Source organism: Passer domesticus, chromosome 12, assembly GCF_036417665.1.
Source record: "Passer domesticus isolate bPasDom1 chromosome 12, bPasDom1.hap1, whole genome shotgun sequence".
In the NCBI taxonomy this organism is placed as follows: Eukaryota; Metazoa; Chordata; class Aves; order Passeriformes; family Passeridae; genus Passer; species Passer domesticus.
The window spans coordinates 20,662,844-20,684,275 of record NC_087485.1 but is presented as its reverse complement, the minus strand read 5'-3'; the positions used below and the strand labels follow the sequence as shown (position 1 = coordinate 20,684,275).

General features: G+C 40.9%; 1 protein-coding gene across 3 annotated transcripts in view; it reads right to left on the bottom strand.

Moving 5' to 3' along the window:
* Positions 1-723: 723 nt before the first annotated feature.
* Positions 724-21,432, bottom strand: part of CDH11 (cadherin 11) — an 80,986-nt gene continuing 60,277 nt past the window's right edge. For all 3 annotated transcript variants that reach the window (XM_064387068.1, XM_064387070.1, XM_064387071.1), the window contains 11 exons: positions 19,960-20,355; positions 17,789-18,083; positions 16,911-17,030; positions 16,348-16,515; positions 13,991-14,178; positions 12,265-12,518; positions 10,932-11,068; positions 10,612-10,733; positions 9,490-9,607; positions 3,352-3,603; positions 724-2,034 (listed from right to left, as the gene is read on the bottom strand). In XM_064387068.1, coding sequence (XP_064243138.1) covers positions 1,538-2,034; positions 3,352-3,603; positions 9,490-9,607; positions 10,612-10,733; positions 10,932-11,068; positions 12,265-12,518; positions 13,991-14,178; positions 16,348-16,515; positions 16,911-17,030; positions 17,789-18,083; positions 19,960-20,187 — 2,379 coding nt within the window. In that variant the 5' untranslated portion in view covers positions 20,188-20,355 and the 3' untranslated portion in view covers positions 724-1,537. The remainder of the gene's footprint in view (positions 2,035-3,351; positions 3,604-9,489; positions 9,608-10,611; positions 10,734-10,931; positions 11,069-12,264; positions 12,519-13,990; positions 14,179-16,347; positions 16,516-16,910; positions 17,031-17,788; positions 18,084-19,959; positions 20,356-21,432) is intronic.

Genomic DNA, 21,432 nt, shown 5'->3' with positions numbered 1-21,432 from the left:
CACAAATTAAAATGTCTTCCTATCTGCAGATGATGCTACTCTATTGGAAATTAGAAGATTAAAAAAAAAAGAAATCCCAAACAATCCCCCCACTCAAAAAAAGAAAAAAAAAAAAAAAAGAAAAAAAAAAAAGAAAAAAAAGAAAAATAGGAGTTAAGTACCAGAATCTTAATTACTACTCAGGTAAAGGTAATTGTCAGGTAAAACAGTCCTTAGGGAAGTCACAGCTAAACTGGGTCAGATTTCAGTCTCTAGAACCTGCAGAAGCTCAGCACAGATACAGAAACTCACAAGGCTGGAGTAAAGTGTAAGCACCATGTACTTCTGTCCACCCACAAAGTCACTCCTGAAGCCTCGGGAATCTCTAAGATATAAGATAAATGCATATTACATGGGAAATATTGAAAAGTATTACACTTAATTTAATTCAGAAAACACAGTAGGACTATATGATGATTCTTACTGTGTTCTGGGAGCAGCCACAAGCTGTAGATAGAGAGGGTACAAAATGTTCACCAGACATTACATTTGTTTTAATCTAAAAAACATTTGTAAAATGTACTTGATTTTTAAATAATCACTTAACAAGGCAACAAACCAACTACAAACACATAATAAATAAGGTTATTAAAAGGTCACAATTGTAGTAAATTAGTCAGAACTATAAATGGGACATTAGAAACACTATGTTTTTCCTTATATGCTTAATAACCAGAACAAGAATTAAAAAAGAATCAGTTTATTTCAAAGTCTGCTTCTTATATTGAAGCACATATTAAAGCAACAGTACAATGTTCATAAAATATAAGTGTGATGCTGTAACATTTCTTACATGTCAGAATACTGATATTTGTATGTATACTAAAATAAGAATTTTTAAATTGTACAAATAGATACATTAAAAATGACATAGAAATAGGGCGCCTCCCACCGAACAAGACAGAGTTTTTATATCTGGCACGTATTAGTTTAAGATGAAAGAATAAGCAAAAAGATTTACAAGAATCAGCAGTAACAAGTTTGATGCTCAAGAGACATAATAATTGTACATTGTACTGTACATACATCATATGGATTTAAGCTGGCTGAATATTATATATTTCAAGTTTAAAAATGCACTACCATATAGAGTGTCCATAGTTTAAGGCGAAATTACAGCTCAGAACTGTTATCTTTTCTAATTTGTGGAAGCTTCTTTGAAATAAAAGATTTAGATGTTCATAACACATAAAAGATTTCCCTTATTTGTAGGTTTGCTTTTAGCATTTTCCTTCATTTAAATATTTTGCATTTCTTAAGTGGGTTTTTTCCTTCAGTGAAGCTGGCAGCCAACTTCCAGATTTGCCTTTTGTAGGAAAAGGTACTTCACAGTATTTACCACTTTCATGTCCTTTTTTAATCAAAGGAATCCTCTCTGTCAAACTTAAATGTTTAAATGAGATTTTTCTTGATTTTTAAAAAAATACCTGCTTACATTTCCTCTGGATTCTTCAGAACTTCAGACACAGTTCTTAAGGCCAAATCTTAAACTTTATTGTTAAGAATCATCATCAAAAGTGTCTTTGGAGCCATACAAGTCTGCAAGTTTCTTAAATCGAGGTCCCCAGTTTTGTAGATAGTCGTAGTCCAAGTCAGAATCTGTTGTTGCTGACTCCAAGGAGCTGAGGGACCCAGCCACGGAGCCCCTGCCCTCATAGCCATAGATCTGGATGGAGTCATAGGGAGGGGCAGTGGGGTCATTGTCAGCCTCCTGTATCCTAGTGTTGATGAAATCATCCACGTCCACGCTGTTGGGCGCGGGCCGCAGCCCCGGCCTGGGCAGGTACTGGTACTCGGGCTTGATGTCCTTGCGGGGCATGAAGCCGTTGATGCCGTCGGGGTTCTGCAGCGTGGCGATGTCAAACGCCTCCGTGTCCTCCTCGCCTCCGCCCTCGTCATCGTACGTGATGATGTTCTCCCGCACGTCTTCCTCCTCAAACACGATCAGGGGCTCTTTCTTCTGCCTCTTCAGGGTTACAAACAGCACCACAATGACTGGGGAAAACAAAACACAGTTTAGACTGCACTGTCAAACAGCAGAGCCTTTTTAAGTAATGATTGCATACCCAAGCTCTCAGCTTTTCTGCTGGATTGTTGCAAACTTCTGCATTTTTAGTGCTCCTTGCTAGGTAAAATCAGAGATGTTTGTACACAGAACCAAACACACTGATCTGAGGCTTTCTGTCTGAGCTGCATGCCAGTGCTCTTACTAATTGCTCATTACTGCAAGACTAATTCAAGGAAAGTGTTTGTGGGGCCCCAAGTGCTGCAGAACACTGTGACGCTGCCTTTGAGCAGCCCAAGCACATGAATATCTGCAACAAAACAAAGATGAATCTTTATCCTCTCCTGTATGCCCTAAGCTTAACTCTAATTCCAGAGTGTCATTTCCATTAAAATGGAATTTTTTTTAAGCAACACTTCCAAAGATGTATTTGTTCTGCATTCTCACTTCAAATTTCTATAAAATAAAGTATATTAACAAAGAAACACTATAAAATATTACAGGGAAATTAGAAAATATTGTGTATTTTTTTCCCAAATAATCAGGAAACATTTTGCAGCACTTTCTTAAAAGTAGGTCTTCCTGCCACCTGAGCCACTCCTCTGGTTTCAACACAAGATAGGTTTGAGAGAAATAGCTGGCAGTGGCCATTAATCCTGGTTGACCTCAATAAGGAACTTGTTATCCAAGGAAGATCACAAAACTTAGAACTGTATGTCATTACCTCCTTTAAACAGTGTCCCTGATTAGCTGGCATTAGGCTGCAGGAAGACATTCTCCAAGCACATCTACACAAATTCTCTGTTGTTTGCTATTGAAGATATCACAGAAGCCCAGAATGATTTAGGATGGAAGAGACCATAAAGTTCATCTAGTGCCACCCTCTGCCAAGGGCCTTCCACTGTCCCAGGCTGCTCCCAGCCCCAGTGTCCAGCCTGGCCTTGGGCACTGCCAGGGATCCAGGGGCAGCCACAGCTGCTCTGGGCACCCTGTGCCAGGGCCTGCCCACCCTCACAGGGAACAATTCCTTCCCAAGACCCCATCCAGCCCTGCCTTCTGGCACTGGGAGCCATTCCCTGTGTCCTGTCCCTCCAGCCCTTGTCTCTCTCCATCTTTCCTGCAGCTCCTTCAGGCCCTGCAAGATCACACTGAGCTCACCCCAAAGCCTTTCACAGCCAAGCAGGCTAGCACTCCCTATAAAAATAAAAGCTAAAAAATTCAGATTCATTTCTCCATCTTGGAGCTGAGGGCAGGATTACTTTTCTAACACAAGCCCAGAGGAGCAGCAAGGAAGGAGCATTTTTCACCTAAGAGAATGACGATGCAGGCCAGGATGGCGATGAGGGCGCCGGTGCTGAGCCCCGCGTTGAGGACGTAGGCCTCGGCATTGCAGGACAGCAGGGAGCCGCTGCCGTCGCAGCCGCACACGCGGATGGTCAGCGTGTTGGTGCTGCTCAGCGGGGGCACGCCGCCGTCACTGATGACGATGGGGAGGAGGTACAAATCCTGCTTCTGGCGACTAAACCCTTCCCGTCTGACCAGCACACTCGCTGTATTATCTGGTTGAAGAAGAGAGAGAATCATCGTTAATTCTTCCACAGAACTGTCCTCTTAGCCAATATTGAAAAGGAAATTATCTCTCTGCAAAGGCTCTCAATTTTCTGGGGCTTTAGAGTTATTTCTACAATAAACCAGTAGAAAGAGCCGCCTTTGTAACAACCTAAGAGCAATTATAGATTTGTATTTAACTCATATAGCACCACACTCAGTTTTAATTCTTTAATTAACTCAAGCAACACAGATAATCTCTGTCTGATAGCACCTTTTAGTATCTGTAACTTTCTGAAGAAATTAAAAATATTTTTTCAACTACCCAAATGGCTGGACCTTCTTACTGCTGTCTGATCTGGTTTTAGTGTCTCTCCAGAATTAAAGCTTTCAATGGAGGGGTAAAACCCATATCGTCCTTCTTGGAGTCACATCTAAAAGCATGGTAGATGCTGTTCCCAAATGGGCTCTGATAATGACTCCCACTATAACAAAAGCCAATATTTGCCATGTATGAGCAAATTTGAGCCTTGCTGTTTCAGTAAGAAATGCTGAAGGTAACAGCGTTTTATCAGAATCTGGTTTTCACACAAACTTCCAAAGCCAGAATTAGAGAGCTTGATCATATATGCACAGTATGTCTGGGCACATTTTGAATCATGTGGATGTGAGGAAGAATTAAATCACGGAATCAAAAATGCCCTGAGTTAGAAGGGACCCACAGGGACACCTGACTCCAAGTCCTGGCAGTATTTCTGTAACTCTGTTCCCATTGTCCTCATGAGAGGTGACCTGCCATGGTGCAGGGGACAAAAAATGAGCTACCATCTCAGCACAGGACATTTTGGATGGTCCTGCAGTTTGGATACTTCCTCGGGGTAGAGCCTTGGAAAGGGGACAGTGTGAGATGACACCCTGGGCTGAGGCAGCCCATGCTTCCTGCTCTCAGGTGAACGCCAACAGGGGTCCCTTGTTGTGTCCCTCCTCTCTCTCTCAGCTCAGCCTAAACCAAAGTTTTTAACAGTTGTAAACATCCCAAAGTAAATAAAGTGAAGCAATCATATTCATGGTTTTCAGACCTTTAAAAGCCAGTTTATATTGAAGATTTATTCTATACAACCATTCGCGGCTTGCTATGTTCTTTATTTTTCATTGTATAACAGAAAGGTGGCGGGGGGGGGAGCGGTGGGAAGAGCAGTTCTTTTATCTGTTGAGGGAGGGCTGTTCACCTCCAAAGGTACCCACTGTACTGCTGCCTCAGGCTTCTGCAGACTAATCGTTTTCCTGTTGAAGAGTCAGCATAATTCCCAGAATTTAATAATGCAAACCACAAAACCTCTCCTAATGATCTAATCACTGTGTTTTCCATGGAAATCTGTGAATAAATTATATGCAAAGAGAAGTGTTCTTGCCTTGAATTAACCACCCTTGCAGGCAGTGCCCCTGATGTAGGACAAGGTCTGAAACTGCCCTCAAATTTTGACAATCTATGGGATGAGGAGGATGCTTGCACCACTTGACTCTCCCAGGAACTTCACCAGAAAGGATGACTATTTAAGGCAGGAGCTGTTTGTTACACACCAAATGAATCCATCCCCCATTTCTGCTCCTGTCCTGCCAGCCCACACCCCTGGTGCCCTGAATGGCCACCTGGGCTTGGCACAACTGCTGCTTTTTAGCGTTGAGTCTCACAAAAACAACAACAGGGTAGAAAGGAGCTTGTTAACTTCTCCTTTGCACAATGTCACATTTACTAAGGACAGAGACACTGATAAAGATCGGATTGCTTATTACTTGTGGCTCTTGGAGGTGTCTTTTGTCTCCCTTAGAGTCCTCCAAATCTCCATGAATGTTTACATGTACCATCTAAACTTTGATGCACAATTTTTTACAGGACCTTGGTGATATCAATGTCTACATGACAGAAGCCTTATTTTAGGACTTTAATGGGCTTGTAACAATTTGGTACACGTAGGAATGCAACATCTAATATCTATTAACCTATCAGCTAACAAATATATTGATCCAGAATAAAATATTCTCCAGAGTCTTCTAAAATGCACTAAATAATTCATTTCCTCAATGGGAGAACCAAGACCAGCTCCATTAAATAAAAAACCACAACAGGGCAGATTATTCTTGTGGCAAAAAATATGAACATTAACAGGGGACTAAGCTACAGCTGCCTTGAGGCTGTAAAGTCAATATGTAAGGAATGACAATACCATATATTAGTATATATAGTCTTTGGCTATGCATTTTTTATCTTTTCTCTTTTTTTTTTGCCTTTTGTCAGCTGAAATAGCATTCCTAATTTAAAATAAGAAAAGGATGGAAAATTATTCAGCTGTTATAGAGATTGGCCTGGTCCACTGCAGTCACTTACACGAAACAAAACTGATTTTGATCCAATGGCTGATTTATCTGTATTAATGGGAAATGATTTTTTATTTAACATAGATTTTTAAAAAGAAAAATCCAATCAACATGCCTGGCTAAAGTTTATAAAGGACTACAATGCATCAAACCTAAAAGGTCATTTTTTAAACTTTTCCTTTTACTGTTTATGTTCACTTCTCACATTTAGAAGAAACATAATATCCATAAGAGGAAAAAAAACGCTTTTTTACCTAGATAAAAGATAACATCTAATCCTAGCTAATATTCTCATCCTTGCTTTTTTATTATTTTCAAGGCCCAGGAGTAGAACTATAATCCTGGTAAAATGGCATTTTTTAAGCCAACAGAAGTTAAATGTCAATACCAGCTTAAAACTATTACTTAACACATATGGGAGCTACTTGACTGTCAGTCCTAATGAACACAATGGGGGTTAACACAAAAAGGAAAAGAACAGTCATCTCAAGGCCATTCCCAAAATATCACATTTTTCCAGCTATTATTGCCTTGGCTATCCAATATCCAAAGATGTTGCAAGTGAAGATTCCCTGTGCTCTCCATGAAATATTCTCAATTAGAAACTAAAATTGCATTATTTCTTGGTGATACTTATACTGATCTCTGGGACCTTTGATTTTTGTCCTTTTCTCTGGTGATCTTATTGATGATTTCCAATTTCTCCTGTGTGCATAGGCAAACGTAACTGAGTTTTTGGGGGCTTGTTAGCACATAGATTGTGTAAGGAGGATTCTAGATTATAGGAGCTGACTGCAGTGTGAACTTTATCACCTATATCAGGTGTGAATGCTGATTCAGCCAGAAAATGAAGCCATTTCAGGGGCCCAGCTGTCTAAAATCCTTACCTTACCAGGAGTGACAATCGTGGATAATCCATGGCAAAATCCTGTAACTTGATTGTTTGTGTGTTTCAAAATTTTCTCGTTGAAAAAGTGTAAAGCACATGTTTGAATTTAAAAAGTAGACTTTAGTCACTAATTTTTGGGGGCTCACAAGTTTAATTTCAAGCTCTGTAAAGCTCTATCTTGTGAATTTGGGACTGCAACCGTTCCAGTAATGCCGTGCTGAGGGAGCCCAAGGAAAGGGCATCTCAGCACAGGACCCAGCAGGGTTAAAAGCAGGAAATCCATTTACTCAAAATCTGCCTCTCTGCTGTGAAGTGCCACAAGCTTCTGCTGCTGTTTTGAAGGCCTGACTTCAGTGGGAGTGGAACTGAGCAGAGCCTGGGCAGACAGTGCTGTTTGTTTATGAGTTATAATATAGGGAAACAGTGCAAAAGTAATTCCGTGTTTTATCCCAGCGTGGGCTAAGCCATTATCTCATGTTTTCTATGGGAGATGGGCTCAGCTGAAGACTTGGCAACACAGTGGGCTATTAATAGGATGTAGAATGTGATTATGCTTTTCTGGATTACTGCAATATGTGATTACTTTCAGGATCTGGTAAAAAGAAACTCTATTAAATGATAATTATGGGACTGTATTCACTTTAAAGTTCTGTAATAGGCCCGAACACTGGAGTTTTCATTAACTGTTCTCCACAGTTAATAAAGCCATTTTTCTCTGAAAGTAGCAATTCCCTCTGAAAGTTGTGGCATGGCTTTATAGAATACTCAGAATTACAACTGAAAAAAACCCAACTTTGAATGACTATGGACATTATTTGACTTGCAAATGGTAACACACTCTCCCTAAGTTTTTTTTTATATGGGAGCACACAGAATTTTAAGTTTTTAAATTTGTTCTAGTATAACTTACTTTAAAAAACTCACAAGAATATGTAAATTAATAACATAATTACACTGAGGATTGAACAAAATGAGGGAAAGAAAGGATGGAAATGAATGAATTTCCTCAGACTATTATTACCCAGAAAGAATATTATATGGGAAGATTCAATCCCTTAGTACTATCTTCTTGATATAACCTTTTGCATTATTGTCAGGTAGAAACGTTACATTAAACTGACATCATAATTTCAACTACAACACATTTTTATCTGGGTTACTTTTGTAAGTAACAAATTTGCTGCATGTGGAAATGAAGGATGAGTGGGATTGGCTGGAGTCAGGAACCATAATGGCACTCGGAGTATCTTCAGTCTGAGCTGGGCTTCCTCTGCTAGATTGTAAAAGCTAATCTATTTTCAATGTGATGTGGTGACCATAAAATGTATTTTATAGCAAAACTTGGCCTCCGGGTCTCAAGCAAAGAATACATGCTTATTTACTTCTTTCTAAAAATACACCCATGAATTTTTCAAAACTTGTGTTTTACTACTTTAAAGAGAATAAATATATGCCCTGCACTGGCTCCTTTATGAATTGCTTATGTATGTACAAGTGTCAAGCACCAGGCAACAGCATTACTTTGATCAGTCAGGAATAACAGAGATTTTGTTTGGGAACTTTGATAATAATTACCCTCCCTTCAGATGTGGAGAGAGATATAAAGTGTGCCTCAACAGAACAGTTTTTACAGAAATCATGTATCTGGATTGTGTTGCCTTTTGTACTTCTGGCACTCTTGGATTCATTATTTAAGCCAGTTCAACCAAGTTTTACTTTTCAGAAAACAGTCAAGTTTCCTTCAAACATTAAAGCTTGCTAATCAAAACTAATCCCTTAAAAGCTGAAACAGTTTTTGCCCTGTGAAGGGAAATAAAAAATGAACACTGAATCAGAATATAATTAATAAATTGAATAAATATGTGTAATGGCCAAATCGGTCTTTTTTTTTCTTTCAGTTTGCCCACTTATCTGACTCCCTCAGCCTCTGGCAAGTTCAGATCACTGATCTTATTATGTTGTGATCAATTGAATTTTGACACTCACCCAGGCCTGAGGATTTTTGCTTGCAATTTTTTTACATCTTGCCATCAATCTGAATGCAAAGCTCTACTTTATTTTGTGAATACAAAGCTGGCAAAGGGATCAGGATATTCAGATCCTGAGACAGCCAGCGCAGGTAAGTTCCACAGCACAAATCCCCATTTCATTTCCTGCACTGGGCAGTGATTTGATTCCATTGGGAATCTAGCCCACGTCTTTTGTGATCCATAATTTACAAAAGCTGGCAGGCACAGTGGTGAACAAATACAAGCAGCCTAATAATTTATGCTGTCTCAGCTAATTTTAGGTTTGTCTAATTCAAGGAGATCTGCCAATTCCATTTACTGAATGTTTGGCAGTGGTTTTATCCCCTTCCTGGGAGATAAAATGGCAGTATAGTCTTCCTGTTGGGTATTATTATGTAATTTAAAATATGCATTCAAGAAAATTCAAGTGAGTTAACAAACATCCCACTTTCCCAAGAACATCCTTGCATCTCAGCTGTATGCTTTTGCCTTCCTCCACTATATCTTGGAGAAAGACATTCTGCCAAAGTTAATGACAATGCTGTGGCATGACATTACATTGGCCATTAGTTCTACTTTGTCATTTCTTTGGATTCTGGTAGAGTGGGAATCTTCACACAAACCTCTGTTGTCTCTGAGTGTAAAATTTGGATTATGAATAATTTCAGGTGGTAAACTGAAGATAAATCTTGGTCCATTGGCCGAGTCATCCTTGTCATCAGCACTAATTGTAATAAATTGCTGTAAAAGAAAAGCACTCTGTAAACAAACAGCTTCTTCTCTGGGTAAATCACATACAGGCAGCATTCTGAGACAGCCCTTGAGTAAGAATTGTAAAATAGCAGAAACCCCCTCAAATACAAATATAAACAATTAGAAACACAGAGCCGACTCCAAACTACAACAGGCAATCTTTAATTACTATTGCATTAACCATCCCAGAATTACAGCTGTAAAAGCACACATCTTCAACATTCTTATACACAAATATGTGTTAATGATAACATAACAAATTAAATAAAATTCTGCAGAAAACTCAGCAGCTGAGAAAGTCTCTTTTAAACTGATGTGCTGACTGCAAAGGCACAGATCATGTGCAGAACTGTATTTCTCTATGCTCCTAATTCCTCTTCCTCACAGATTGCCAGGAATAAATCTGTTAGCTAGACTCTACAAGCACTGCACTGGGATTCTTCCCATAAGACACTGAGTATTTCTGTAATATCCAAACCAGTTTCACAACTGGGAAAGCTGCCCCTAGCTCCATTGTCCCTGTGCTGGTGGGTACTCCCAGCCAACACCAATCCCACTCCATGCACAAAGCACTGGATAACTGCTGATAGCAGGTCAGAAATAAGGTGCCTTTCTGCGTGCTCAAGGCTTTCTGGTGAAGACCTCAAAACAAATGTTCTTTTTTTCCCTCTCATTGGAGCTGACAGGACAAACCTCAGGTAATGCCCTGAGGGAAGAGCTGTGTGTGTAGGCAGGTGGGGGGAACAGGGAAGGTGGTGGAAAAAGGGAAGGTGGTAGGTATGGAGGAAGTGGTGGGAACAGGGATGTGCTGGGAACAAGGAAGGTGGTAGGAACAGGAAGGTAGTTGGAACAGGAAGATGGTGGGCACAAAGTGGTGGACAGAGGATGGTGGTGGGCACAGGGAAGATGGTGGGCACAGGGAAGGTGGGGCAGGGGGAGGTGATGGGCAGAGGGAGGTGGTGAGAACAAGGAAGGTGCTGGGCAGGCCATACCTGGTTGCTTCGGGCATTCTCACACACGAAGGCTTCATAGGCAGCTGCAAACCTGGGAGGGTTGTCATTGACGTCAACGACCTTGATTGCAACGGGAACTTTGGCTTCCTGGTGCTGTTTGTCTGCGGGAGAGGCAACACTCAGATAAGACAGAAGCAGGAAAACCCCTCAAAACAAACAAATTCCCAGCTGCATCCAAGAAAAGATCAAATATGCTGATGTATTTCTGCTGAGATTTCTTGCAGTTTATCAAACTGAGACAATTGGAGGATTACAGGATTCGTACCACTGATTCTCAAACACCTCAGTGAAATACTCACGGACTTCAACTGCAAAGACAGAGATATTATGCCAAGCCATTTCTTCCCTATCCAAAGCCTTTATTGTCTTGATATTGCCATCTTCTGCATTAATAACAAAATATCTTTCAAGGTCGGTGTGTCGATCAATTGAATATCTAAAGAAGATTGAAAGTCAGTAATTAGAGAAAAGAAGGACTTAGGAGTTTCATGCATCCAGATTTGTTCTATATAATTATTATTTCTAAATAATTGTAAGTAGTACACCTATTGTTGTCCTCAACATCATTATCAAAAGGACGATATGTGTTTTTTTTAAAAGGAGAATCACCTGGTTGGTTTCTACATTTAGAAAAACAGTACATCAGAATGTTTGTAATAAGTGAAAATACTGGTCTTTGAAGTCTCTATATCAAAGCCATAATATATTCTTTATTTTCTACTCTTATAAAACATGATAAAAATATCTACTGAAATATTTTTTTCTCTTCTGTTTCATATTAATCTTGGTGATCTTTTAAGTCTTCCAGTCTTTGGTTTACTTGGAATATTAATTGATCATACCAATTTATCAGCTATTATCCACTCTGCACATTTATACAGATTTATACAGCTCTGACTTTCATAACTGCACATTGAAATTCTTTGAAATGTTAAGTATACACACAAAAGAGGTCTTCATAATTTAAGTTATACTGAGAACATAACCAATAACATTAAACTAATAGAAGGCTATCATAATATAAGAATTCTTTACTATGAGGGTGGGGAGGCCCTGTCACAGGGTGCCTTGAGAAGTTGTGGCTGCTCCTGACAGTGTCCAAGGCCAAGATGAACACTGGGGCTTGGAGCAGCCTGGGACAGTGGAAGGTGTCCCTGCCCATGGCAGGGGGTGGGAATGGGTGAACCTTAAGGTCCTTCCAGCCCAAACCATTAAATAAGTCTGTGATTCCAAGACCATCCTACATAACTGCAGAAAGCAGGGGGGCAGTGTGGGCTTCTCTTTAACAATTAACACTTAACAATTACCCAGCCCAATCCCCAATTTACATCTTAGACTTTGATACGTTGAGAAAAATCCATGCTGTGATAAAAGCACAAGACATTTGTGAAAAATTTAATTTGGAATAGAGTCTACCAAAGATGCACTTAAGTATATTTTAATTAGACATAACTATAGTATGTATGATACAGGCTTTGAGAATCTGGCAGCTTGTGGAACAGGCACAAAAACAATGCTGGATGGTTAAACTTTCAATAATCTGGGTTTCTGTAGATCTGTCACACTGTCTTCAGAACTTGCCTAACAATTCCACAAGCTAATGCTCAAAAGGAAATAGGAAATCCAGCAAACCTTATAGCACTGTTGGCAGCATCCGGGTCTTTGGCATGTACTTTTCCAACCACAGTACCAGATGCTGCATTTTCCTGTACTTCAAAAATGTAACTTGGCTTCAAAAACACTGGTGGCTCATCAGCATCTTCCACCGCTATTTTCACTGTCACCGTGTCCTTGAAGGGCCCGTTGCTGATGAACTTGGGGTCAATGTGGACATTGGCTGCCTCCACCTTCAGGCTGTAGGACTTTTTGGTTTCATAGTCTAAGGTCTGTGAGAAACAAGAGGACAGTGCGTTCCAGAGTCAGGGAAACCAGGCTGTAAGAGCAGCAGGCAGTGCCCTAGTGTTCAATGACATCAAACAAAGGTGAGCGTCTGTCAACGAGCTTGGATTGAAATGTGTGTATTTAAAAACATAAAGACTCAAATTGAAGGAGCTACATTCTATGTATGGAGCAGCATAGGAAGGCACTCAAAATATCACCACAGAGTCCTGGTCTTGTTGTTTGCTTGCTGTATCACTGAGGAAATCATATGTACTGGAAATACAAATTTTGTCTCCATCCAGCCTTCCAGGCAGCCCAAAAGTGCAAGGGATGGGAAAGGGGCTCTCACAAGAGGCCTGGCTTTATCCACGTTGGCAGGCATTCCCACATGGATGTGGTTTGAAATGCTCCTGGGTGCACCATGAGATAGCACACTGATAAGTTAAATTATTTAGGTAGGGAATATATAAAGATGGTTTGGAGTGCTTTCATTCCTGCAGTTCTTTCCAACCACAGAACTCATAACGCTTTCCAAAGGGGAAATGGAATAATGCCCCATGGGACGAGTCCTTTTGGGAGCCTGATCAAAGCCACAGCACCTCTGTACCTGCATTGGCATGAAGTGGCTGTGGGGTTGCACCTCAAAATGATCACTCAGGTGCCAACCACAATTCCCAAAGTATCTTAACACCAGTGGAATGGAGTGACAGCTCACCCACATTTCAAAACATACAAAAAATCCACCCCCACCTCTAGAACAGAGACATAAATCAAATCAGGATAGTTTTGAGCAGAGGACACCTCTGGGTCCCTTCCTGCTGGTCTGCCCCATAGGGCAGGGCAGGGTTGACCAGTAGTTGACCAGGCCTTCTCCTTTGAGTTCTGATTATCTTCTAGAGAGATAAATAGCTCAAAGATACAAAGAGCAAAATGATAATGCTTCCATAATAATAAGATTTATGTTCTTTAATTTGCAATTCAAAATTAATTTGATAACACTTTCAAAGCTCCTGCTGATGGGCTGTGTGTGAAATCCCCTCTGCTGCTTTTTCCATAGCTTGTAACTCCTTCAGAACACTATTGTGGACAATGCACAGCTGAAGAATTCAAACTATAGGGCATGAGGCTTTTCAGACTGAACATAAAGCAACAGTGAATGTCTGCTACTTATCAGCACTAGGCAAAACTTCATTAACAATGAAGCTGATGGCATCGTATTTTACCGTGACTTTTTATTATGAATTCATTTAGTTTGTGCAATTAATCCACTGTACAGTATTTATGTAACTCTTCTTGGTTATTTTCTTCCATTCCAATTCAGCTAATGGGGAAATGGAATATTAAGAGTTAATCACACCTTGAGAAATTAATTAAGTGAAATTTGCATTTACTAATATTTTAGCTTAGGTGGTAATCCATTATTACCAAATATTCTGTCAGCAACAAAAAGCACAACATAGCAGTAGGCATCACTTACCTTCTTAAGCTTCACAACCCCTTCCTGAGTCTCGTAATCTGTGGTGATTTCAAACATGTCCATGCCATCTCCATCGATGATGCTGTAAGCCACCAAGCCGTTCTCCCCAATGTCAGGATCTTTGGCCTTCACTCTCCCCACTTCCTCTCCTGGGACAGCTGCTTCCGACACCGACATCTGGTACACACCTGGGCCAGGGAGAACAGGCGTGTGCCCCAAGTCAGCAAGCTGCTCCCCACTTGTGTGTTTCCTCTTTGAACTTGGGAGTTCCAATAAACAGCAATTTTTGGCATTTTCACCCCCCTGAAGGAATAGTGTGTTCTGTTCTGTTCTGAAGAGCTTTGAGCATCGAGTCAGCTGTGAAAGCTTAACCCACATGGATAATGTGTAGATCATGACCTCTTCCCTGTTACCCCTCTGCTCAGGGAGGGACTTAAAAGGACAACCAACCATCCAGTATGCAGCAATTGTTGTGGCATCAAGGTTACCATTGATAGCAGAGATGTTATTACAAAAATGGAAGGAAAACTCTCTCTCACATGACTCATGGTAAAACCTTCACCTCTGTTTCTCATTTCTGCCCATTCATTCAAAAGCCATAAATTAAATACAATGACTGGATAAATCCTGTCTACTCTGCTGGCGAAAGTATAAATCTCCTGCTTTCTATGGCTTGAATTTGGAGTGTGAATGTAGAGCAACAATGATTATTAAAATTTCACACCACAGAGAGTATGTACCAATTTCTGTGTGATTTCATGCAAAACAAGAAATGGCTTTCCCATGGCAAGCTCCAGTAGGAAAACCATCCCCAAACATCCCACAGGTGTTTCCCTGGGTATTCAGGGACTTCAGAGGACAGCAACATTGTTCCTGGATAAACATCTCTCCAACAGTTGTCCTTTAGGCACTACTGATTCCAGAACTTTGCTATCCACTTCCAGAGTTCAGATAACATAACCTGATCCTAAATAGATAAATCTATGTCAGCTTTTTCTGCCGCATCATCAGCAGTAATAAATTGGGGAGGGAAAAAAATGGGGTTGATAAAATAAAATAATCTAATTTATTCCTCTTTGTAATTGCTCTTTTTTGCTCCATGGGCAGCCTAGGAACATTAGGAGACTTACACCAGGCAGAGACTTGGCTCATTACCCATAAAAACAATTGCCACATGTCATTGAAATAGGTCATTAACTTCAGTCACAAACCCAAAACTTGAGCATATAAAATGTAAGCAAAATCTAAGAATTTAAGCATATAACTCATTAAAAGCTTGAGCAATGAACATTGAAAACAAAACAAAAAAAGAAATTAAAAAAAAGGAAAATAAGAATGAAAATATCAGTCATTTGGCTGTTTATACAGACAGCTAAACTCTGGTTTTGAGTTACAAAGCATTCCCAAATCAGATTTAACCTGGGAGTGAATGATTAAGTAAAGGAACTGCTTTTGGGTATTTCTCCTAATTTAACATGTTCCTGCAAAATACTCCGTGAAGGAGCTTGGATTCACAGAAAAAATCCATAATTTGATGAATTAACAAAATACTGTATCCTGCTGTCCCAGGTTATGATGTGGAGGGAAAAGGCTTGTTTGTAAGGTACATAAAACTTTATTTTTTATGATTTAATCCTTTTCTTTTTGAAGAGTAAATAATGCTGACACAAATTTTTGCATTCAGCTCTTGCATGAGAAGACAGGGAACTGCAGCACTGGAAGAAGAGCTGTTAGAGGGATGGCCACGACCAGGACACATCAGGGTCAGAAGTGCTGCTCAGAGGAGAAACATGGTGGGCTGAGACAGCTTTGAGTGGCTCTGCACTGCACTCAAAAAACCCAAAACCCATGCAGAGATGAGCTGCAGAACAGATGTGTGGGCCCATTAATGTACTTCCACCCAGCTGTGAAGGCTGAGTCTGGTAATGTCAGCCCTGATTAATTTTATATGTGAAAAGTAAATTGCTCAGGTATAAAAAAATTGCTGTATTTGACCTCCATTAATACACTATAACAATTAAAAAGTGCAATTGTGCTAAATTTAGTTTGTTTTGCTATTTGAAGAATATATACATATGTCTCTCTGCTCATATGAGCTATACAGCATGGCCCAGTAGCATAAAAAATGAAGTGTACTGTCAGGAATCTTTGCAATTTAATGCCTAAAAATGTCTCACTTTGCAACACAAAGCAAATAATCCAGACACTGAAGTTCTGTATGTTACCAGCCACGACATCTATATTGACATGTGGTGCAATAATCCATCCGTTATTGCCTCTTCAAGCCTTGGGTGTGTCTGATACTTCACAAACATGGGTCCTAGTAGGAGATGGGAAAAGATTTTGTTGGTACTCACTCTGTGGGAACTTTGGTGGGTTGTCATTGACATCTGTAAGTGTAATTGTCACTTTGGTTGTCCCTGAGAGGCCTCCCATGTGTCCTCCCATGTCCTTGGCCTGTATCACCACATGGTACTCCTCCTTGGCTTCTCTGTCCATGTTGGGAAGGGCAGTTCGGATGATTCCTGCAGGCACCAGGGAAGGTGGCAAACACAGATTTAATGAAAACCTGGCTGCTGCATTTGGAGTGCATTAAACACAGCAATATTTGCAGTGATGGTGGAGGTTCTGCTTTCCCTGAGCATTGCTGTGAGGAAAGCAGCCCTAATATTCCACACAGAGGACAGGCCTGCAGAATTACAGCTGAGCACAGAAACAGCCTTTCAATCACCACAGCATACAGAACACACAGCAACAGCATCAGCTTTCTGGTGCAGAAGCTCCAGCAAATGCCAGACCAACCTGCAGCAGAGCAGGAAGTTTGCTCAGACACAGCAGCAGCTGAGCCAGTCAGTACATTCAGTTCACTTTGATGCACTCTGGTCATGAGGTGCCAATCAAAGAAACTGTTTAACAATACCTGTTTGAGCCTCCACCGAGAAGTAGGGCTGACCTTCAAGGATACTGTAAACCAGTTTGGCACTGTTCCCATAGGTAGGGTCATCAGCATCTGAAGCTGTTACCTGAATAACTGATGTACCTAAAAATGGAGAACAAACACAGGAGGGAGACTCAGAGGCAAACACGTCTGGGAGGACCATGCAAAGATGCTTTCAGTCACACAGCAGAGCTATTCCTAAAATTTTTTATTTCCATGTTTGGTAAATGAAAATCAAAATTACTTGAAAATTTCTATATGACAAAATACACTTGTATGATCCAAAAAGATCTGTCACCAGCTGTGATGTGGATTAATATTCTAACCAGTGAAGATATAAAAGTCAGCAGTCACCCTGCACCGTAATGATTTTTCCCCTCAGTAGTTTAAGCCTTATATTGCTTTTGTTGTTAGACAGCCAAACAATAGAGTTTTCCTTTACATTTTTCTCAGTAAGTTTCAGACAAATCATTCCTGTAGAAATCTCTGAGACAGACACAAGCTCAAACAGGAGATGAAAATGGAATAGCTGGTGAGGCAGTAACTTTCCAGTTTTATTACACAGCTCTGCCAAAGGAACGATCTCTGTGTTTACCCCAGAGGATTCGCACTCCATAAATTCCAGGGGACTCTTCTGCTCCTTCCTAGGAGGAAAAATAGTTCCATTCTAGGAATGTCGCCCAGTTAGGAGCTGTGCAGGGTTTGATTTGGGCTGCAGATTAAATACATCAAGTGAATCACTGGCTGAACTCAAAAGTAAATTTTACTTCCCCAAATTCTTGACAATAAGAATGAAATAAAGCCAAGATGTCCTGACAGTGAAGCACCTTGCAAAGGGCAGTGCCCTTCTGAGTACTCACCTACATTTGATCTCTCGGGCACATTGGCATGGTAGTTTTCATGGAGAAACTCGGGCGGGTTGTCATTTATGTCTTGAACTTTGACAATGAATTCAGAAGGGGGTTCCAAAGGTCTGTTTGTGTTCCTGTCCACAGCCTGAGCTGTCAGGGTGTACTGAGCTCTCTCCTCCCGATCCAGTGTCTTGGTTGCATGGATGTTCCCTGATTTGTCATCAATAACAAAAATGATTCCTGCTCCTTCACCTGAGAGAATGTATTTAATGTTTCCATCTCCAGAATCAATATCTGAATGAAGCTACAAAAGGAGAAACAAACACACCTTAACAAGGGGACACACATTTCCTGAATGTGTTTATAAAAAAAAAAAAAGAAATCCAGAATTGCTATCATTTCACAGTTTTCAACAATTGTGGCTTCCCATCAGGCAATAATCCACACTCAGGGACATGCTGTGACCACAGGTACCTGGCATCCAGGGCAGTGCCAGCCTAGACATGCCTCCTGCCACATGCAGGGCTCTGCTAAACCCAAAATTTCAGATTTAAGGAAGAAAATACACAAAAGATGCTTATAGTAGGTTCTTTATTCACATGAAGTTGGTAGGAAGAGTAATTTCCACAAAGATTTTGTACACTTCAGTGAACCATGTTCTACTGGGTTTCACGTAAAATGGTGTTAAATAAAAAACGGGTTGAGTTAAATAAATGAGTCCAGCTGCACCCAGGTGTGCAAGAAGAGCAAGGACACTCTGGCTTGTAGCCAGTACAATGTGGCCAGCAGAACCAGGGCAGTGACTGTCCCCTGTGCTGGGGACACTGCTGAGGCCACACCTCGGGGCTGTGTCCAGTTCTGGGCCTCCCCGTTCAGGAAGGGCTGGCATGTCCAGAGAAGGGAACAGAGCTGGGAGCCCCAGGAGGGGCTGAGGGAGCTGGGAAAGGGCTCAGCCTGGAGAAAAGGAGGCTCAGGGGGCCCTTGTGGCTCTGCACAGCTCCTGACAGGAGGGGACAGCCGGGGGTCGGGCTGTGCTCCCAGGAACAGGCACAGGAGCAGAGGGAACGGCCTCAGGCTGGGCCAGGGCAGCCTCAGGGTGGGCACCAGCAGGAATTTCCCCATGGAAAGGCTGCTCAGGCCTTGGCAGGGATTGCCCAGGGAGCTTTGCAGTGCCCATCCCTGGAGGTGTCCCAGGAAGGGCTGGAGGTGGCACTCAGGGCTCTGGGCTGGGGACAGGGTGGGCATTGGGCACGACTGGGACTCCATGGGCTGGGAGAGCTTTTCCAGCCTAAAAGATTCTGTGATTCTGTGGGATTCTGTGATTGCCACCTAGTTTTTAATTACACCGTCTCTAATATAAAAGAGGTAACAAAGGCTTACTTAATGCAAAAACTAGTGAACATTTTAGTTTGATGAATGAGGGAAACATTGAGCCAAATTACAGATTTATTGGTTTCATATTGACAGCTACAAATTGCACCATTTTAAACCAGAATACCCAGCATGGTATTTGTTGACATTGATCCCGTTTCTCCACTCCTTTTGTGCTGGGGTTAAGTCAACACCATTCTGGTGCTTATTTAGAAACTGGCAAATATACTGGTTTATTTACCTGTTTATATTTTACTAGTGTTAGACAGCAGCAGAATTAAAAACCAGTCCAAGATGGGTATACATACACATGTGCACACAGATATTTGCCTTCCTCTATACATGGCCCTCAATATATTTAATTTTACTGATAATTTGAAGATGAGAGGATAAAAAGATACCTATTTTACTGAGCTGCCGGGTTAGATATTCAATTTTGAATTGCTGTTTTTAAAGACCTGAGAATTATATTCTTGAGGCATATTTTTGCTTAAGTTGTTGGTGTGGTTTTTGCTGTTTTGCTGAGTAACAGCCTGCATACCTTCATTCAAGGACTGCTGAGGTCAAGGGAAATATTTGTATTGACTTAGGTAGTATTTTGCTTAGCCTTAGCATCTAAACTGAGCTACCAGAAAATGAAGAGGCAGCTTGTACAGCACAAAGGCAACAGCAGAAAAAAAAAAAGAAAAAAGAAAAAAGAAAAAAGAAAAGAAAAGCCCAAAACCCACCAAAAACCCCCACAAAACGACCTCAAAAATAATAAAAATTAAGAATATTAATCAATGGCTGAAAAAGGAATTCTTTCTTACCCGTCCTACAAGCACAGGATCTGGTCCCGTGTACTCCTCTATAACAAAGAACTGGTTCCACACCCAGCCTCTTTTGGAGCGGTGCAGGACTTGTCCCTCCTTGCCCTTCTCGTGGTGCGCGTGCAGCGAGGGCCGGGCGTGGCTGAGGCGCTCCGTGGTCAGCCCGTGGCTGTAGCACAGCACCCCCAGGCAGAGCAGAGCGGCGTGTAAACAATGCTCCTCCTTCATTTTTGGTTAGTGTGTAGGCACAGGAGTATCCGAGATTCTACCCCTTCCACCTTGGAACTCAGAAAGTCTGGCGTCACTGAGGAGTTTCAGACCAACCCTTGTGCACATAGGATGCCACCACGCATTAAACACATCACCTTAATGCTCTGCAGCTTCCCAACTCAGTTCCTGGAAGAAGGAAAAATTGAAAAAATCATCAATTCTTTGAGGATCTAGTAGGGTTTTTTATTTAGCAAAACAAAACTAGGACTTCCTTGGTAAATATCAAGATAAGAAGATTAAAATAAATACATCCATGCTGATGAAGTCCTGAGTAATGAGCAGATTTGATGTTTTGCTACATGCAGCTGCCACCTTGCAGAATCTCTTGGCTGGCTGGTTTGGCCACTCAGTGGCTGGAAGTCAAAAGATAGATAGGGAATCATATTTTCTCATGATCTTTTCAAATATATTTAGCCCAAGATGCAAGGTAACTGTAGAAATACCTAATTTAGACCTAATCTCTCTTTGGAGCTTAGATATAAGTCTTAGATATAAGCTGCTAAGGCAGAGGTCCAGATATAAGGGAGATGCCAAGACTTATCAGGACTGCAATAATTCCACCAGCCCTTGCATGATCAACACATCCTTTTGCTGAACATAACCACCCCTGTTTTTTTCTGGGCAGGAGCAGGGGCTGGCTGACCTCCAAGATACTCCAGTCTGGATTTAGATCCTGGAAGCACCTCTGAGGATCAAGGCACTATCAGCACTGATTGCTGTGTGATACATTCAGATATTTTTGATAGTATAACAACTGACTTAACTATTTATTTTTACTTTCCCTGCATGTCAAATTACCAGGATTACATTGATCTCCTACTTTCTAATATGTCTTAAAACACTAGGTTAGATGTAATATTTGAGGGAGAAATTGCATTATACAGTGAAACCTGAACTAAGCAGCCCCCAAAACAAAGGCCACTTTCACTTATCCCTGGGGTTTCCAACATATTATCCACAAATATTTACACAGCAACAAATTTTACAAGGTCCCTAAAATGCTTGGTTTAGTTTTTGGTGTGATTCACTTTATTCTTCTGCAAGATACTGATAAAAATCTTGATGTTATATTTTTACAGGCAATTGTATAAATATGTGCCACCATCAACTGTAAAACAGAATGATTTTTAAATGTGAAGTACGGAGATCTTAATGGCATTTTCAGCAGAGAAAATGTGAATATAGACAAAAGCTTGAAGCTAA